Below are 20,530 nucleotides of genomic sequence, written 5' to 3' on the forward strand. Positions count from 1 at the left end.
CTGGATCAGAGAGTGTATAAATAAAAATTAATAAACAAAAAGGAGAAAGCTAAAAAAGGATCCTTACTTCTTCCTGTCTCTCTCTTCCTTCCCATCCCTTTCTCTCTTTTCTTCTCTCTATCTCTCTCTCTTTTTCTCTTTTTTTCTCTCTCTGTCTGTCTCTCTTTCTCTCTGTCTTTTTTCCTCCCTACCTTCTCCATCCTTCCTTTTCTATCCCCATTTCTTCTTCCTTCTCCCCTCCATCTCCTAGGAATTTAATTTTCATCTCTATTTTCTTCTGGTTCCTATCTCTCATCACCCACTGCCTACTGGACATTTCAAACTGGGAGGCCTTACTGGAATCTCAAATTCAGCTTGTCCAAAATTGAACTTATCTACCACCATCACCAAAACTCACTCATCTTTTGAATTTCCCTATTTGTTTAGAGTGCCATTATCCTATCTGTGAAGGGAGTAATGAATCTTGGTCATCCCTGACTCCTTCCTCTTCCTCATCCTGTACATCCAATCAGTGACTGTGCCATGTCAGTTTTACTTTCAGGATGTCTCTTGCATCCATGCCCTTCTCTCTACTCACACAGCCACCATGCTTGTTTAGGCCTTAATCAGTTCCCTCTTGGACTATTACAGTTTCTCCTTAATTGGTCTCCGGAATAAGAACTCAAATTTCCCCCTTTCCAATTTCTCTTCCACACAGCTGCCAAAAGGGATTTTTCTAAAACAAAGGTCTGACCATGTCATTACCTTGCTCACAAAAACTCCAGTGCCTTCCTATTACCTCTAAGTATAATACAATATGAATAAAAACTCCCTCTGCCTGGCATTTAACAACCTGGCTCCAACCTTCCCTTCCAAGCTTGTTTCTCTTTTAGATCCTATAATCTAGGAAAACTGGCTTTCTTCCTGTTCCTTACCCTCAGTCCCCCATTTCTCATCTCCATACCTTTGCAAAGACACCTCCCCCCCATGCCTAGAACGTACTCCTTTCTTATCTCTGCCTCTCAGAATTCCTAATTTTTTTGAAAGCTTAGTTGAGAAAAGGATGGAGGTGTATATATATGTGTGTGTGTGTGTGTGTGTGTGTGTGTGCATGTATGTAAAAATCCAGGATACTGGATCAGAATGTATGTATAAGAAAATAAATATACAAAAAGTGGAAAGCTAGGGAAGGACCCACACTTTAAGAAGATCATTTTGGCAGCTAAGCGGAGGATGAATTGGAGTGGGAATAAATTTGATGCAGGAAAACCAATTAGAAGTCTACAGCCATAATCCAGGTAGAAGAGAGATGATGGTCTGCAAAAGGGTTATAATTCTTTGAATGGAGAGAAGGACACTGGCATAAGGAAATGTTGCAGAGGTTAATAATGAAAAGATTGCAAATGTAAGGTAGCCCTGTCTAGCTGGGTTTCTGTAGGGAGAAGAGGCAGGTCAGTGGCCATTGAGTGTTCTAATAAAAGAGGCAATTGGGGTCATTTGATCCTGTACTATGGAGTGGGTGCTATTATTATCCCCATTCTGTAGGAGAAGAAAGAGGCTGAGAGAAGTTAAGCAACATGTCCATGGTCACACAGCTAGCAAGTATCTGATGCAGGATTCATTCATTCAGGTCTTCCTGACCCCAAAATAAAGTCTTAACCTTCTATACCATGCCTCCTCTCCAACAAATCATTCCTAGCACTTCACTACATTGTTTTTAAAAAAAAGCTAAAACCAAAACAAACAACAAAAAAAACCCCAATAAAACTCTGGTTGGTCAAGATCCTACAATCCAGAGCAAAGGGAATCACTTCTTCATGTCTCATATCAGGCCCTTCTATCTAAATTTGCTCAAAAAAATAAAAAATAAATAAATTTGCTGAAGCAAGAAGGGATTCAATGAGATTCCATTCTCCAACAGAAAGGAGACCAATTTGGTTTGTCTAAAAAGCCAAGCTTTTTCTGGTGGAGAGGAAGGGTAGAGGAATATACACACTTTATTTTCATAAAATATATTTTAAAAGACAGTAAGTTTCTCCTACTCAAGTTTATAATTATTTTTTCCAGTTAGCTAATAATAATTCTGAGTACCCCTTCCGGCCCCTCAGACATGCGGTTTCTCCAAGGGTTTCTGCTTCCAACTAAGGTTGTCAAGTATTGCTTTCTCTTAATCTCTCTGGGTCTAAGTTTTCTTACATATAAAAGAGGAAGTGTAAATGAAATAATCTCTAAGGTTCCTTCCAGTTCTCAATCTATGACTCACATATCATTATCAATAAGTGTTCCTTGGGAAGAGTAGCTCTCTGATTGGAAATGGAAACAAACAAGTTTTAATTTAGAGCATCCCCGATTTTTACTTCTAAGCTCAGGCATATAGAGCTTTCCTTGGAGGAAAAGGACAGAAATTCTATATTTCTTGTTCTTGTTCAGTTGTATCTAATTCTTTATGATCCCATTTGGGTTCTTATGATTGCTAAGCCAGCTAAAAATTGTCATCAGCATTGTGACCCAGGGAACTGGATTCCCAAAGACCCAGAAGCCCCTTGTCCTGACAGAGGAAGAATCCTGAGTCATTGAGCCTCGGCTCCTCTCAGGAAAAGTTCTCATGAGTAGGTTTCCTACCACTTTATTGATGACTTCCCAGGGGGAGAATCCATACCAACCAATCTTGTATCAGGAGACATTGGCTCAGTGGGAAGGAGCTTGGAGTGATGAATGGCCATCCCAGTGTGATGCTAACTGACATGGGAGAGGGGGGTGGAAGGATGCACTTCCTCCTTGCAGCACTTAGCATCCTCACACCTCCCCTGCCACCAACCCATACCACAATGTAGAGCTTCCCTTCCCCCACCTCTGCCCCCAGAAAAGATTCTCAGGCTCCAGTAACCTCCTATAAACCGCTTTTGAGGACAGAGGCTAAATTTTCTGGCAGGAGGAGATAGAACGAATGGCTCCATCTCCCAGTGTGATCAAATTATCCTCCAGCCTTTCCTTCACTGAATTTGCCCCCAAATAAGCACCCCTCCTATGGATAAGCACTTGAATGAAGGAGATTCAGTATTTGGAACAGCCAGAAAGATCAGCCTGGCTGTCAGGCAGGCCCCTCTCTCCCTACAAATGCTCTCTAGTTATAAAGAAACGGCAAGCCTCGGAAAAAGACTTTCCATTGTCTTAATCAGCAGAGCTTGGGACTAGATACCCTCCTTCTTCCTTGCAACCTATAGACAGAGAGACCCAAAGAGTCTCCACAGAGCTTCCCACTCTGCCAGACAACACAAAGACAGAGGTACCCCACACATACACACACTTGAATCCCACACACAGAAACCCTATGGAGCCTCAGCAATTCATCCAAGAGTCAGTGAAGGAAGGGAAGCCCGGTATTAGGGGAGATGAAGAAGCTTCCTTAAGTCCCAGACATCTTAAAGAAAATATACCCTCAAGGACAACATGGGAATTTGTATTGCTTGCTTATGCATATTTTTATAACCTTTTTTTCTTCAATAAGGGTGAGGAATAGGGAGAGCAAAAGAGAAGGAAGGAAAATAGACTTTGTTAATGAAATTTTTAAAAGGATCAAAACAATTTCCCAATGATTCTGCAGTACTCTTGGTCCTTCTAGAGTAATGGAGCCAAAATAAGCCCAACACAATGACATTCTCTTTTTCTTCACTGTCTTGAGTGCTTCCCCACGGTGTTAAGTGAAGGCAACCGGCCTTCTTATGAGTTACACTGGCAGGTCCTGGGCTATTAGAAAAAGCTAGGTGGAGCAGTGAGCCTGAAATCAGGAGGACTCATCTTCCTGAGGCCAAATGTGGCCTCAGACACTTAACACTTCCTAGTGTGATCCTGGGCAAATCACGTAGCCCCAATTGCCCTCCAAAAAAAAGAAAGAAAAGAAAGGAGGGAAGGAAGGAAGCAAGAGAAAGAAAGGAAGAAAGAAAAGAAGAAAGAAAAAGAAAGAAAGAAAGAAAGAAAGAAAGAAAGAAAGAAAGAAAGAAAGAAAGAAAGAAAGGAAGGAAGGAAGGAAGGAAGGAAGGAAGGAAGGAAGGAAGGAAGGAAGGAAGGAAGGAAGGAAGGAAGGAAGGAAGGAAGGAAGGAAGAAGGAAGGAAGGAAGGAAGGAAAGAAGGAAGGAAAGAAGGAAGAAAGAAAAAAGAAAGAAACAAATAGAAAGAAAGAAAGAAAGAAAAAGGGAGGGAGGGGAAGAGGGAGAAAAGAAGGAAGGAAGCAAGAAAAAGAAGAGGAAAAAAACAAAGTAAACTAAGATCCAGAGAGATTAAATATCCAAAGATGCACAAGCAATAAATAGCAGAGCTGGGTAGCATGGTTGATAGAGGATTGAAATCAGGAAGATGTGAGTTCAAATGTACCTTCAGTGACTTAATAATTGCTCTAAGCCTGTGCAAGTCATTCACTTGCTATCTACCTTGATTTCCTCATTTGTAAAATGAGAATTATAATAACATCTAGCAGAATTGTTATGAAAATAAAATGAGCTAATATTGTAAAGTATTATGTAGATATTGTTGTCATAATTATCATAATTAACTAGGTTTTGGACCTTGCCTTCAAATCCAGAACTCTTTCCACAAAACCTAAGGATACAAGTGTGTAGCATGATCCTGGGCCTAGGTGATTAAGGAAATTCCCAGACCCAATCCTAGGAACTATTTTGACAGAGTTTCAAGGACCATGAAATAATTTTTCACATTGGTGATATATGCTTTCAAACCATTTTCACATTTACTATCAGTTAAGAGACATCTATAAGCCCCTACACTATATGCCAGGCACTGTCCTAAGCCCTGTGGATACAAAGAAAGACAAAAACACAGTCCCTGCTTTCAAAATATCCCCCTCATCTGAGGGGATGAGGAGACAGTATGCAAGCAACCCAGGGCAAGCCAGATGGAGACTGTAAACAGGAGCAGAAGTAATTTTCCTCACTTTACAGGTGAGAAATCTAAAGCTCTTTGGGAACAAGGGACTCATGCAAGACCATACAACTCATAGAGTGAAACAGGCCAGAAAAAGACCCCCCCCTTTCACTCAGTAAAGTCCAAACTGCTTCCTGCAGTAATCTGTGATCCTTGGGGCCACCTTGGGAACAGTCCCACTTCCCTCTCTGAGTTCACCATTTTCCATGTCTGCAGCCATCAGGGATGGCTTAGAGTCAAGTGCTCTTCAGGGCACAGCCTGCTGTTGATTTCCCAGCTACGTATTGTGTATGTGTGTCTATGGGGCATACGTGCATTCTCAGAAGGTTCAGATTCCCAGCTGTCCTAGAGAAGTCCACTGTGACCACAGGAAGGAGAAACATCTGCAAGGACAAGGAGACCTGATAAAACTATAACTACCTGCAGCCACAGTCATTAAGGTAGATCAGCCACTCATAATTCTGAGAATCTGCAAAGCATTTTACAACTGTTATTGCAACTCTGCATTAGGCACTATTATTATTATACCACTTTTATAGAGGAGAAGACTGAGACTTAAAGAGATTGGGTGATTTGCCCAGGAGCACCTAATTAATAAGGGCCTGAGGCTGGATTTGAACCCAGAATTCTCCAAAAAATATTCTTGCTACTACTGAAGTTAAGACCCTGAGGGAAAAGGACAGGAGAGAGTGATTATTAATTAGTTACCCCTTCCTGTGTCACCAAGGGAAGTGCAGAGATATGTGCACGAGGAAGGAAGGAGGCAGACTTCTGGGAGGGCAGAAGGGGTCTCATCTGAGCTAGGACATCCTGAGACTCTCTGTCATGGAATTCACAAGCAGGTGAGACAAGACGGTCCTCCCAAATTCTCACCGATAACCTGACACAGGTTCTGGGAGGTACAGTAAGCACCAGATTTGTGCTCAGGTAAGGTAGGAGTTCACTCAGCCCCTCTCCCTGACAGCTATTCTTTGTTTCCTTCTTTCAGGCCTATAAGAGGAAAACTGAAGCTGCAAAGAAAGAATATTTAAAGGCCCTGGCAGCCTATCGGGCCAGCCTCGTTTCCAAGGTAACCAGCCCCACTTTTCATCTAGCCAGTAAGCTCTCTGGATGCAATAAATTAGTTGCATCTCTTGAGAATCTCTGAGGAGGAGCCATTTGATAAGAAGTATTCTGTGACCATGCTGCCCATACTCTTAGCCGTATTATTGCTGTTCTTTAGGCTAAAGGGATACAGGCAGGGGTGTGCTACTAAATATTTAACAACCAGGGTCTTGGAACAGAGGAGGATGGATACATATACAGTTTTTAGTTTAATCTACATCATAAATCTCCATCAATTTCTTAAGTCTCCACAATGATCAAAACTACAAATCAAACCTCAATGTTTGGCAGTTTTCAGTTTCCAAGGTGTCAGAACTCACATGTGTAAATTTAAATATTGGGGAGGCAGCTAAATGGCCCAGTGGATAGAGCACTGGCCCTGGATTCAGGAGGACCTGAGTTCAACTATGACCTCCTACATTTAACACTTCCTAGCTGTGTGACCCTGGGCAAGTCACTTTGCCTCTCAAAATAACAGCAGCTCCAACAATATAACCATTGACTAGGTGTTTAGAGCTGACTCTGGCACACCCTTGTATAAAGGTATATAGACTTGGTCAGCATAGAAGTGGGCACTAGACAACATAGACCTGATGACATTTTCAGGGAATATCAGCCAACACTGAACAGGACCTTACACTTCATCTAAACCAGTGCTCTCATCTAAATTAGATGGAGAAATTGAGACTTGGGGATTAAAAAGGGATTTATCCAAGTTCACACAAGGAGTTAGTGACAGAGAGGAAACTTGAACTCAGTTCCCACATCCTATTAGTTCTCCAACTATTTGGCTGCCCCCTCCCATGTCTGTTGCTTGGCAATATTTTCCTTGGAAAGAAAAGTTCAACACTCAGAAGCTACAGGAATCAGGCGAGTCCTTAATCATTGTCTAAGCCACATTTTCCCAATTTTAGGAGCAGTTAAAATATTTTTTAAAGATCTAAAGAACTGGGATGTGAAAGATAGTTTAGAATTATTTTATTTATGGAAATAGGTTTTACATGATTGCCCATGTTGCCATATATAACCTATATTAAATTGTTTGCCATCTTAGGGAGGGGGAAGGAAGGGAGAAAATTTGGAAATGAAAATTTTATTAAAATATGAATGTTAAAAATGTTTAAAGAAAGAATTATTCTGCCTAGAGAACAGAACTAGGAAGTTGTAGTGAATGAATTCAATTTTGTTTCAATATAAGAGACAGTTTCCTAACCATCAGAGCTATCCAGAAGTAGAATGGGCTATCTTGAAAGATGGTGAGTTCCCCATCACTAGAGGTCCTGAAAGAAGCCATTTCTTCTGTCATCATTTCCATGATTGGAGACAAACACATATACCTTTTCTCCAGTCTAGGTCATCAGAATCTCTAGTCCTTATATTACTTAACAATGACACAGATATGATGGCATGAGAAATACACAGATCAATTTCTACAATTCCTGGTGGCAGCAGAATATGGGGAAACTCTTACCTTTGTAAAAGCACAACTGGCTTTGGCAATTCACAAAAGTAGTAACCAACACTTTAAGAAGCCATATAGGGAAAATAAGACCACAAAATGGGTTTAAAACAGAAATTTCTCAGCCTTAGAGGTTTGTAAATTCCTGAAGAATGATTCTTCTGGTCCCTTCCAGAACTTTGGAAAGATAAGAGATTCCATCCAATTCAACCCAACAGGGAGTTAAATGCCTATTATGAAATTTGTTAAGGAAGGGAAGGAAGGAAGGAAGAGAGGGAGGGAGGGAGGAAGGAAAGAAGAAAGGAAGGAAGGAAGGAAAGAAAGAAGGAAGGAAGGAAGGAAAGAAGGAAGGAAGGAAGGAAGGAAGGAAGGAAGGAAGGAAGGAAGGAAGGAAGGAAAGAAGGAAGGAAGGAAGGAAGGAAGGGAGAAAGGAAGGGAGGAAGGGAGGCAGGGAGAGAGGAAAGGAAGGGAGGGAGAGAGGGAAAGAGGAAAGGAGGGAGAGAGGGAGGGAGGGAAAGAAAGAAGGAGGGAGAGAGAGAGAGGGAAGGATGAGGAAGGGAAAGAGGGAAGGAGGAAGGGAGGGATGAAAGAAAGGAAGGAAGGGAGGAATGGAAGAAGGAAGGAAGGTAGGGATGGAAGGAAGAAGGGAAAGAAAGAAGGAAGGAAGGAAGAAAGGAAGGGAGGGAGGGAGGGAGAGAGGGAAAGAGACAGAGGGAAGGAAGAAAGAATGCAAAATTACATAGGACATAGATGTGTCCTTGGATGTGATCCTATAGGCATAGAGAATCCATCCAAGAATAGGAGCAACTCTCAGACTCTAGAAGTGGCTGCAAAATATAAGATTTCAAGACAGAAAAATTGATTCTTTCAGTCCCTAGCTGTTTTCAGAAATTCTCTTGTTGGAGTTTTTAGATATGCTGAGTCTAGGACCAACTTTTAACTTTTAAAGTAGAATTGAACATATGGCATAAAGTACACTGAATTGATGTCAAGAAACTGAGTCTCAGTCTTTCCATTAACTAACTGTATGACCTTGGGAGAAGTTCCTTTTTGCTCAGTTTACCCCTCTGAGAGTTGAGGAAAGCTCAAAGAGAAAACTTGTTTTGAGTGTCTGAGATCTCTCCCAGCTCTGGGATGCTAAGATTCCAAAGACACCTGCACCATGTTACAGTAATTCCCATTTCCCTGTGTGAGGCAATTAGAGTAGGGCTGTACTCCTGAGCATAGATAACATTTGGACTAGATAAGGACTAACATAGGGCTATAGGAAGAACTATTATAATTAAACTCCAGGCTGTGGGTAATATCTGCAGATACTGAATTCTAGTATCTCCTATGCCTCAAACTTTACTAATCTGGGGCCGTGATGACAAGACCAAAACAGTACAAGCCCTCAAAAATGTTACATTCTGTTGGATGTTAGGGAATAACATGTGAATTAAAAATTAAATACAAAGTAATTCCTAGAGGGAGATCTCTGATAGCTCTGGGAAATCAGCTAAGACCTCGTGTAGGAGATTCTGTGTGAGCCATGCTTTGAAGAAAATAGGAATTCCAAGAGGCAAGAATGAGGGAGCTCCAGGCATGAGGAATGATCTGTGCAGAGGCAAAAGATAGAGCCCTGCATGAGACCAGTTTGGCAGAAACAGAGAGTGGGAAGGGAGAGTGACAAGTCTGGAAAATTAAGTGGGAGCCAGATTGTTAAGGGATTAAAATGCCCAAAGAGAGGAATGTCTATTTGATCTTAGAGGAAACTTATTGAATAGAGAATTAACATGGTTAAATCTACATTTTAGAAAAATCACTTTGGAGCTAAAGGGAAGATGATTGGGGAGGGAAGGTTGTTATTGTTTATCCTTCTCTCTTGAAGAAGATCAATGGCATCACAAGGTTGATGGCTTGAAGTGAATTGGATTTAAGTGAGGCAAGACTGTGCAAAGCTGTCAGCCTCACTCTCTCCTCCCAGAGTCTTAGAAGTTGAGAGTCCTGGGAACTTAATACCAGGTCTAAGCCTTTGGGAAGAGAAGAAAAGCAGAAAGAGAACATGGAGTATGTGTCTGGCTAAATGCCAGCTGAGAAATATTCAAGAAAGACCCTCAGAGTTGGGCAACATTGCTGAGGATGGATGGACATGGGGAGCAAGATAAAATCTTCAGTATCAATGTTTTTAATAGCTGCTATTTCATAGGCTCTTTATAGATTGAGAATTGGTATGGGATGATAGACAGAAAGCCAGCCTCAGAGCCAGGAAGACCCAAATTCAAGTCTTGTCTTTGACGCATATTGATTGTGAGTCAGAGAAAGTTGCTTGATTTCTCAATGATCCAGGCAACTCTTTGAGAATAATTGCAATGAATGTGCCGACCTGCACTAAAAAAGGAAAGTCCTTACTGGGAGCTCCCTCTGCCAAGGTGGTTACAAATCTAGTTCCTATCCCCTTGTATCCTAACTCCTGTTTGCTACAGGACCAGAAAGTAGGGCTGTGCTCTCCATAAGAAGGCTAACCCTTAATCCACTAACTTATTAGTGGGTCCCAAGAGTCTTGTCTTGATCCTTCTGCTTCCCAAAGTTCCTTGGAATATAAGGAGACTGCTATGTTTCTTTATAATGGGTCAGTCTAATGTATACATATATTGTATTTAACTTATACTTTAACATATTTAACATTTATTGGTCAACCTGCCATCTGGGGGAAGGGGTGGGAGAAAAATTGGAACAAAAGGTTTTGCAATTTTCAGTGCTGAAAAATTACCCATGAATATAACTTCTAAATAAAAAGCTATAATTTTAAAAATTAAATTAAATTAAAATTAATAATAATAATAATAAAACCAATGGATCAGTCTAACTGGGGAAGGAATAGGGAAATGATTAATAAGGATTAGGGAGAAGGCTTTCCTTCTTGTCCCATAGCCTACATTAGCCCTTTCCAAAGCAGAGCCAAGGGAATAGATGTCAAGGGAGAGGTCCCTTTCTATAGGGTACAAGAAGGCACCGAATGGAACTTTCTTACGCACATCACTGTCATTTGCTTATCCTGTGCTTCCCTTTCAGAGCTCTGCTGAACAGACTGAGGCTAAGACCACCCCGCCCAATCCTCCTTCTAAGATGATTCCCCCCAAGCAGCCCATGTATTCCATACCACCCCAGGCCTCGTCTCCCTACCCAGGCCTTGGCTCGTTCCTGTCCCCGTCTGACCTCCAGGGTTACCGTGGCCACCCTCACCCCAGCCTCTCCAGGACCCTAAACTCCAAATCCATGCTGCCCAGCATCAGTGCCTCGCCGCCGCCACCGCCACCATCGTTCCAGATCAGCCCTCCTCTTCACCAGCAGCTGGCCCTGCACCACCCCCAGAGCGCCATCCTCAACCAGTCCCTCACCATGCAGCCAGTCCCCCAGCAGTCCATCCTGTCTCCTCCGCCCATGGCCCTACAGGTCCAGCCCCCGATGAGTACCTCGCCTCCGGGGCAGCAGGTGAGTGAGGCCTTCCTGACTCAGCACCAGGTCCAGCCCTGCTCAGCCCAGGATGGCAAAGCCACCCTTGTAACTCCTAAGGAGACAGGACGGGTAACTCAATGATTACAGCTGTGTAAAACACAGCTCTGCTGACCAAGGCCTTTGTGTCTAACCCAGGAATAGGCCTCTTGGCTTCCCAAGGAGAAAAATCTCTCTTCTGTGCTCCCCACATGTTTGTTCTTCCCTTTAATTCATTCAATAAAATATTTATTAAGAATCTATAAAGTGGCAACATCATCTGGACATGCCCTCAGGGCATCCCAGAAGAAAGGGGGTCAGCGGGTCAGCAACCTCTCCTCCAGCTATCTAAGGCCCAGGGAGGGAGAAGGGAGGAATCCCTTCTTTCATCTCTCATCATCCCAGGAGTAGGGGTCTGTAATGTTTGGGGAGAGAGAAAGAGGGAAATGTGGACTGAAGGACCAACCCCCTCCCAATGCCCCTGGTTCTAGGCACTAAGGATACAAAACAAAAATGAAATAATTCCTCCTTTCTAGAAATTTGCATTTCCTTATTTGGGAGAATGTGGATAGTTCCATGCAATCCCATTCATACTATGAGGTTTGAATTTACACACAAGTTCTACTGCCAGTAGTTCCAAAGGACTACCTTTATAAATTTAAAAAAAATAAACCAAAAAAGAGAAATGGGTGAATAGAAGGAAAATATGCATATTTGCATGATGGTTCTTAGGTAAAAATGACCTGCATTGAATATTATTTACCATTGGAATGACATTTTCATATCATCCATTGAAATCAAGGGATTAGATTCAATTAGAACAGAGGAATGGATGAATGAAAGGTCATTTATTAAACCCTACTTTATGCCAACCAATCAATAAGCATCTATTTAAGGTATTATAAAGTATTAGGGATACAAATACAAAATCAGATATAGTTCTTAACCTCAAGGGATTTACATTCCAAAAATCTGAAGTTAGCTCTAGCGAAGTGATGGCCAGGAATGGTATTTTGCTTTGGAAAATTAAAGGGATGATGAAAGGAATAACTAGATCTACTATTTTCTGTAATGATGGAAATCTTGATTTAATGTTTTCAGAGATGGAAAGTGGAGCATCAAGAGGTAAAGGGAGTGGCAGGAGGAGAAAAGCATATAGGCTTTGGCCATCCAAGCCTGGGTGCTAAAATATGCCACAGGTTTTGTTGAGGGAAGTTGGACTGACCATTGGCTTATATATCATTAAATATACCCTTTGCTATATAGATGTGCTCAGCAACTTCTGGTCACTCTGGCCTGATATAAACCTTATTCTTCCAATTGGTCACAGTGGTTCTCCTTTGCAAGCAAGGGGAGAGGGTCTTTAACTCTGGGGTCAAGGCTCCTAGTTTCTCCCTCCATTAGCCAACAGAAATAGTATCTACATTCAATCAGCTACAGATCTCCCAACAGAACTAAAGTGTCCTTTTCGTTTAGGGATGTTATCCCTGGTTTGTCGTAATGTTACAAATGGACTTCAAAGTGACAGATCAGAAAACCATCAATGGATCTTTTTTTCCCTTAGCTATTCCAGTTTAAGATCTAATCTAGATTTAGATCTGGAAGGAATCTTATTGATCACATATTCCAACCCTCCTATTATTCAAGTGAAGAAACTAAGACCCAGAGAAGTTAAATAATTTATCTGCGATCAAATGGACAGTAAATAGGAAAAATGACATTTGAACCCAGATTCACATGCTCCAAATTCTCTAGCCTTTCCAGTGCATCATAATGTTTCCAGGAATTGCTCAGTAAGAAGTCTAAATTTCCTAAAATAACGATAAAGGTGATTTCAGGTATACTACATCCTAGATCATAGATGTGGGGCTTTGGCTTACTAGTGCCATGAGTTCTAAGGAAGGAATTGCTCTCTGCCATATCAGACTCCACATGTTTCTGAGCAGGGCACCTTCCCTTGCTTGCTCCCTGCTTGGGTTCCTGCCTACTCAGGTTTGTAATGTTTCTGTATTTTTTCCTCTCTGTCCCATCTCTCTGCAGGATTTCTCACACATCTCACCTGAGTTCCAAAGCAGCGTTGGCTCCTGCTCCCCTGGCACATCTAACACCCCAGGAAATAGCGACTGGGACAGTGATTACCCTAACCGAGAGTGTGGCATTAACCACTGCAGGTCAGTAACTTTGTGCTTCTTCTCAGGGATTGCGGAGAACCCGATTCAGTTAATTCCAGCCAGCATTAGAGACCACTGATACAGGCAACCCAGCATGCTGGGCACCACCCTACACTGAGATCTGGCAGACCTAGAGTCTGTCCCTGCTTTGCTGCTAACTCCCTATGTGACTTTAGGCAAGTCCTTCCCCAGTGCCTCAGTCCTCTCATCTGTAAAATAGTGTTAGTATAGTGCTATAGATAGAATGTTGGATTTGAAAATTAGGAGGATCTGGATTTGAACTCCATACTAGCCATATACTAATTGCATGACCCTGGGAAAGCTCTCTGAGTCTCAGTTTCCCAATCTGTAAAATGGGCATAAAAATAGCTCACTATTTAAAAAGATCAAATGAGAGTGTTATCTAAAGTACTACAGAGCTATTGTTATTATTTCTTAATAATAATAAAGAATTTAATTCTATAATCTTTAAGGTCCCTTCCAGCTTTGATGTTCTGTGATTCTGTTAAATGTAAGATGTCTCTCCATTCACTCACTTTCCAAAATCCCATTCATATTGTTGATTAAGAGGGAAACATTAGGAAGTTTGTGACCAGGAAAACATCAGGGAGCACAATTAGTCCTTTGGTCTCCTTGGCAGAAGGCTAGTTCCGTAGGTGTCTTCCCAGAGCCTCACTCACTCTGCACATTCTGCTGTTCTGAGATGGGAGATCGTATTCCCCACAATAGTCTAGTAAAGTGGAGAGGTGGTTTCCTTGTTCCCATTGAAATTGTTCCAGTTGGCAGGGGAGGGAGCCCCTATATAGGAGATTTCTTTTACTTCTGCTTTTTGAAAGCGAGTCATGTTCTCTTAGCCCGGAAGCCACTTCTGCTGGGCAGTTTTCCATCTCCTTTGAGCAAAGCTCAAATTGGCACATATTAAAGGGGGTTCAGGAGGAACCTGACAGCTAGTTGTTCTGCTAATTAAGGGAAATGAAATCATGAAATTGTACCTTCTGTGCAAGCTAATCTCAACAGGAAGTTGCATAAAATGCTCCTTGATCAGGTATGAATGCATGGGCAAAAGACAACGATCGAAGCCTATCACTCTGCTTTCTAAGTGAGCACAGATCAAGCAATGCCCTGGTTAAGATAGAAAAATATTTTACCTAATATGCTCTGATCACTCAAACCAATTGTCTTCATTGTGGGTTATGTCATTATTTTTTAAACCCTCTACTGCACGAGGCAGTCAGTCCCTCCAGTAGATGTCAACAAAATCTAAGGGGGGCTATGGAAAAGAAGTATTCTAAGGATGTTCATAGAATCATAGAAGGTGGGATTATGGGATTCTAAATGAGAAGGGATCTTAGAGAATATCTAATCCAACACTCCCCTTTTACAGATGAAAAGACTGAGGCACAGAGAGAGTAAATGACTTGACTGAGGTATAAGTAGCAGAGACCATATTTAACTCCAAACCTAAAACTGCACAACTCACAAAGCTGGAAGTTCCCTCCAATAAGATGAGCAGTTATCATCCATGCTCCCCTAGAAGACCTCCCATCATGGGAACCCTCCACTTCCCAAAGCAACATATTCCTCTTCTAATTATTAGGAAATTCTCCCTTATACTGAGCCACAATCTGTTGCTTTGTGACTTCTCATCATTGCTCTATTCCCAAGCAAAACGTATCTGCTCCCTCTTCTCCAGATAGAGGTTTGATTGACAGCTATCATATTGCTCCACTCTTCAAATTTCTTCTCCAGTTTAAATTTAGTCAACTCCTTGAGTGGATTCTTGTGTTGAATCTTCTCATTCCCCTTCTCAGTGCCCTTTAGGTGAGCTTCACTTTGTCCCATTTCCAGTTTCTTGGTCTATATCTGGCACTGGACCCCAATGGCTCTAGAAAAAAAAATGAAGCTGGCGATTTTGCCCAGCCCTCCCTCACTTCAACCCAATTCACTTGCATGTCACTAGAATTCTTCAAAAATGAAGGATAGACAACAACATCAGCAAGGTCAAATATGACCTGCATTGGACTGACATAGTACTCCAGCAAAGTCTGAACAGGGAGAGGTAGACACTGCTTCTTTTAATGCCCTAATATTTCACTGGCAAAAGACCAGTGGACCATTCGATCCAATTCATCTTTGACCAAGAATATCCCCTATAGCTTCCCCAACAATCATCAGGCCTTCACTTGAAGCCCTCTAGTGAGAGGACCCTCTCATATTAGGTTTTTTTTGGATGCTCTACCACCCCATTGACCCATTTGCTGCTTCCCACCAAAAGGAAAACTTTCAAATCATTTTCACTTGGCTTCAGCTGCTCTTAATAATTCTTAATAATATTATGCAATTGATTATTTTGAACCCGTGAATCAGCAAAACTAAGAATTTATTTAAATTTGAAGCTGTTTAGCCTTGATTAGGATGTTTGTAAATTATTGTGTAATTGCCTTTTAGTGACCTCAGTCCCACAAGTTTCACAAATTAATCTCGGCACTTTCTACAATAATACTTTAGATTTGAGACAGATTTTGTTGTTCAGTCATTTTTCAGTCAAGTCTGACTTCACAAAGAGGAATCTTTCTGATTCCAAGCCCAGTACTCCATCCCCTGCACCAGCTAGATTTGAGGCAGGTAGCCTTACTTAAACAAGTATCCTTGAAGAAAAGCATAAACATCGTACCACTCTTGTATTTGCTCATTGTTCTTCCCTATTATAGGTAATTGTTCAAGTTTAGTCTTGACCTAAAAGATCCATTGTTTGGAAGATGGTTTGGAAAATCTGACAATTAAAAAACATTAACTAATTCAAACTCTGTGAATCTTCCCATTGTCAAAATACATTTTAATTAGGTTGAATATGAAGCAGTGTCTTTATGAGATCAGCTATCTATGCTGGCTTCAAGTTCAGGTGAGGCCTGAGGTAGGTCTAGAAAATCCTTTTTAGCCTATGGCCACACCAGCTGCCTTACTCAGAAAGTCAGCTGGATCATCAAGGAGCTCATTCATTCCAGACTGCCTTTCCTAATTCCTGAGTTTCCAATCTCGATGACCACTAAATCAATCTTAACTCTAAATCTACATGCCAGTGAGTGAAGCCTTTGAGACTAGTTTCATTCTTCCGGAACTAATGAAATCATTTCTGAAGGATGAACAATGTATAAAATCTAAACCAGTCTCAAGAATTAACCCAACAGAAGCAAAGATATTTTCAGCTCCAAAGCGTAAACAGGACCTGAAATAGCAGTACCCCATTTTACATTAAGGTCAATGTGATATTGTTATTTATTTTATAAAGCAAGTCTGGCCCAAGGAGATGAGGCAAGGAAGGAGTCTTGGATCATAAATCAGGAAAACTGAGTCTTCCTCCTGGCCCTGCCGCTGACAACCTTGGAGGCTTTAGGCAAAGTTCTTTCTGGAACCCACTGAACACCTCTATATATATCACCTCTATAAATGAGCTTTTGCCAAAAGAGGAAATCTCTTCCTTCTATATCCAAACCTACCCACAGAGTTATTGGTCTTTAAATGTGACTGTCTAATCCCAGAGATCCTAACCATCATTCCAAGGTACATGGGGTTCTGCTATAGTCAATGGTGCCATCTAAGGTTCTGTTAAATTCTTAATTTAGAGTCTAAACCCCAGAAATGGTCCTGTGGAACTATGTTATGATATAGTTAAATTATTAGATTTCTGGCTTTTGAAATTCCAACCCCCCGCAAAAAAAATGATATTAAAGCTAAAATGAATATAGAATTTAGGCCAGTGATTACCAGAGTATCAGTGATCAAGAGGCTAAACCACTTTCTAGCATCCAAGCTACCACTAGTTTCTATGAGGGCCCATCTCATGGAACTCTATTTGCCTCTAATAGGGTCCCCAGACCAACCAGGTTTCCAAAAGTCCATCCCCCCAGGACCTTGCCTCCTTATCACCTCCTTTCCATTCCCCTTCCCTGTCTTGCCCCAATTTTTTTGCCCGTATCACCCCCTTATGTCACAGACTCTCAAAGCTGAGATTAGTTGCATGGGACATCTTGTTCAGCTGCCTACACAGCATGTGAATCCCTTCTATGGGTCATCGAGTCTCTACCTTGCACTGTTGTCACTTCCTGTGATGGGGAGATCGCTGTCTTCCAGACAGATCATTTGGACGATTCTTATTATTAAGGAATTATTCCAAGTATGGAGCTGAAATCAGCCTCCTATAATTGCTCCCTGCAAGCTCTAGTTCTGTCCTAGAATGAGCCAAATATAACAAAACTAATCCCTCCTTCACCTGATGTTCTCTTGGCTATTTGAAATAAGCAGTTGCTGTAGCCTCCTCCTTATGAACTTTCTTCTGTTCTCTTATATGATATGGTTTTGGGTCCCCTAACTACACTGGTAGCCACGCTTAGTATACTCAAGATTGTCACTCTTCCTACTAAAACATCTGTCCTAGAATCTGCACAATAATCAGTCAATCCCACTACTCGGGGTGGAAGTTTGATAGGCTTGCCCCTCCTCTGAATTATTTATTTCTGCCTCCATTTCTACAATCTGCCTGTCTCACTGAATGTTGAGGATCCGGTGAAGTGATGTATGAGCCAGAGATGGATAACTGTTGCCAGGCTGAGATCAGATTTGAGTGAGGGGGGATTCATGGCCGGGGGGGGGGGGCGGTCAAATACCCCCAGGTGACATCAATGTCCCAACCATGGCCATCCATCTGACTGCTTTCTGCTCTTTTTCCCCTTCAGCATGCTCCCAAGGGATAAGTCTCTCTACCTCACCTAAACCGGCCATTTCTCCCCTCCGAGGCTCAGAGGAAGGACATGGGGATGTGGGCCTGGACACTGGGAGGAAGCATCGAGCAAGTCCTGGTGGACTGGAGGGCTGTTCCAAGGCACCTGTACATTGCCCAGCTGGGGAGCAGTTCCTCTTCCAACTCCAAAGCCAACTTCTGAAGGCAAAGAGCTCGCTAGGTCCCTCCCCACCTCCAACCCCAAAGAACAAACAAGACTCCCTTTTCTGTTCATTTGCTTAGCTTAGCTCCAAACTCTTTCCCTAGTGACCTGCTCTTAGACACAGCCCCAAGTTTCTGGACCAGGCTTCCCTGCTGGGCCAGCCCCATAGCAAACTGCGCCTTCTGACTTGCTAATGGCACTCAACCCATGCAAGGAAATGTGAAGTATGTGTGAATAGTGTACATGCAAAGGCCTTGGATATCCAGCAAAGTAAATCCCGAAATCCACAAAGACCCCACTGGCATGCCTCACGGGGAGGGGGGCGGGCGGCTGGCCAGAGGGCTGGTAGAAATGCAAACCCAGTTTTACAAACTCGCCCACTGTCCTGGGCGTGAGTGTGTTGGCTCCACGTCAGTAGATTACTAAGTGTGTTAGACCTGTGCTGAAGACATCTTTAAGATTTTTTTGTGGAAGAAAAATAGTAGTTTACTTTCTAGTAAAAAGCATTTTATATTAACTGTAGCACATTTTTTTAGTTATACATAGACAGAAGATGTGTATAAAAAGCCTGCCAAACCTGTTTCTATGATTTCTACAGCAAGAAATGGACAGTTTCTAGCCATGTTGCCTGGCATTGTTATTTTTTTCAGCCATATGTCCATCTATTTAAAATTGCTGATGATGATTTTGTCTATTTATGGAAAAGGAAGGAAAAAAAATACACAAGAATTACAGTTTCTCGGAAGGGGCGTTTGTTTATTTCCATTTAGTTTTGCTCTGACTTTCTTTGTTAAGGGACTCCCTTGGCCCTGACATATTTGTTTTGGTTCACAATGCTTATCTCAAACTTTCTTTATAATAAAACTTCTTAAAAGTAGAAAACAAACCACTTGTCTGTTATTCTCTTGTGAGCAAGACACCCACACATGTCTACACTCTGGCCGTGACCCACACACGGTCCTTTTTTCTCAGGACCCCAGACAGTCTTAGATCCCTAACCCTAAGATCAGGTTTATATCAGGGGTTGGGGGAAAAGAGATCACAGATTAAGAACTAGAAGAGATTTTAGAAATCATATGGCCCAAACCCCCTTGTTTTACAAATAAGAAAATAGGCCCGGGGGGAGAAATGATTTGCTTAACATTACACAAGTTATATCAACTGAGGGAGTATTCAAGCTCAAGATCTCTGACCCCACATCTCATTCTATGAGACAGAGATGGGGGAGAGGGCATTCCAGGCGAGGGTCAGGGGGGCAGCCAGTGCAAAGGCACCAAGATAAGGTGGAATGTTGTACATAAGGAACTGAGAAAAGGAGGCCAGTTCATCTGGATATCAGAACAAGGGTCCTGAAGTTCTTTTGAAACTGAATGGGGTAGTTTATATTTGATCCTAGAAGCAATGTCATATCCAGTGAGCTTTTCCACCATATTATACTGTCTACCGGCTTAGCTCAGGAAAAAGATATTCATCTGATTGATTTAACTATAATCACCAAAATTAATAAATTGACCTCAATAAACTTGACAGGTGAACTCAGAAGGACCCAATTCTTCCCTTAATTTCAGGAGTTTGTTGGCTCAGCTTATCAGCAGGTGTAGTCATAGAGCATTAGTTCAGGTTGGAAGTAACCATAGAGATTGCAGACTTTCAAAAATGGAAAGGGTCATGAAGACCATCTTGTTCAATTCATATTTGAATAGGGTCAGCCTTTCCAACAATGGATCATCCATCCTGGATATGCTCTAATCCCTGGGAAGTTTTTCATTACTTCAACCCTAAGTCTATCTCTCTGCAACTTCCACACCTAATTCAGTTCTCTGGGAGACACATAATAAATTTAACCCTTCTTCCCTATGCAAACTGAAGAAAACTAATATTTCCACATAAATCTTCTCTTCTCCAAGTTAACCATCCTCAACTCCTCCAACCAATGCTTATATAAAACTATCTCAAGACTCCCTACTGAACAGGTTTTCCTCCTCTGTACTCATTTCAATTTGTCCATCTAAATCTATAATGTTTACCTTAAAATGTAGCACTTAGAGCTGAATACAATTCTCCGGATGAGATCTGACCAGATCAGAGTACGATGAGAGTATAACCTTCCTAAGTCTGGGCATTATATCTCTGTCCACATAACCAAAGTTTCCATTGACTTCCCTGCTTGTCATGTCACACTACTGGCCTACAATGTTGTCTAGCCATCTTGTAATAGTACAGTTATAAACCCAAATGTAGGGCTTTACATTTACCCTTATTTAATTTTATATTCTTTAATTCAGTCCACTAATTTAGCCCTTTTGAGATCTTTGGAAATGCTGGCTTGGTTCCAATATGTTAGTAAATTCCTCCTAGTTTTGTGATATCAACAAATTTGATAAGCATGACATTTAAGTCTACATATAATGGCATAACATGCAAGAAATTGGTTTAAGAAAAAAATTGAACAGAACGAAATTAAG

At 41.7% G+C, this 20,530-nt stretch overlaps 1 protein-coding gene across 5 annotated transcripts in view; it reads left to right on the forward strand.

Annotated features, from left to right (window-relative positions):
* Positions 1–18,942, forward strand: part of TOX2 (TOX high mobility group box family member 2) — a 298,324-nt gene extending 279,382 nt beyond the window's left edge. For all 5 annotated transcript variants that reach the window (XM_031953845.1, XM_003756917.2, XM_031953844.1 and 2 more), the window contains 4 exons: positions 5,906–5,986; positions 10,535–10,954; positions 12,995–13,125; positions 17,859–18,942. In XM_031953845.1, coding sequence (XP_031809705.1) covers positions 5,906–5,986; positions 10,535–10,954; positions 12,995–13,125; positions 17,859–17,895 — 669 coding nt within the window. In that variant the 3' untranslated portion in view covers positions 17,896–18,942. The remainder of the gene's footprint in view (positions 1–5,905; positions 5,987–10,534; positions 10,955–12,994; positions 13,126–17,858) is intronic.
* The last annotated feature ends 1,588 nt before the right edge of the window (positions 18,943–20,530 follow it).

Source organism: Sarcophilus harrisii, chromosome 2, assembly GCF_902635505.1.
Source record: "Sarcophilus harrisii chromosome 2, mSarHar1.11, whole genome shotgun sequence".
NCBI lineage: Eukaryota > Metazoa > Chordata > Mammalia > Dasyuromorphia > Dasyuridae > Sarcophilus > Sarcophilus harrisii.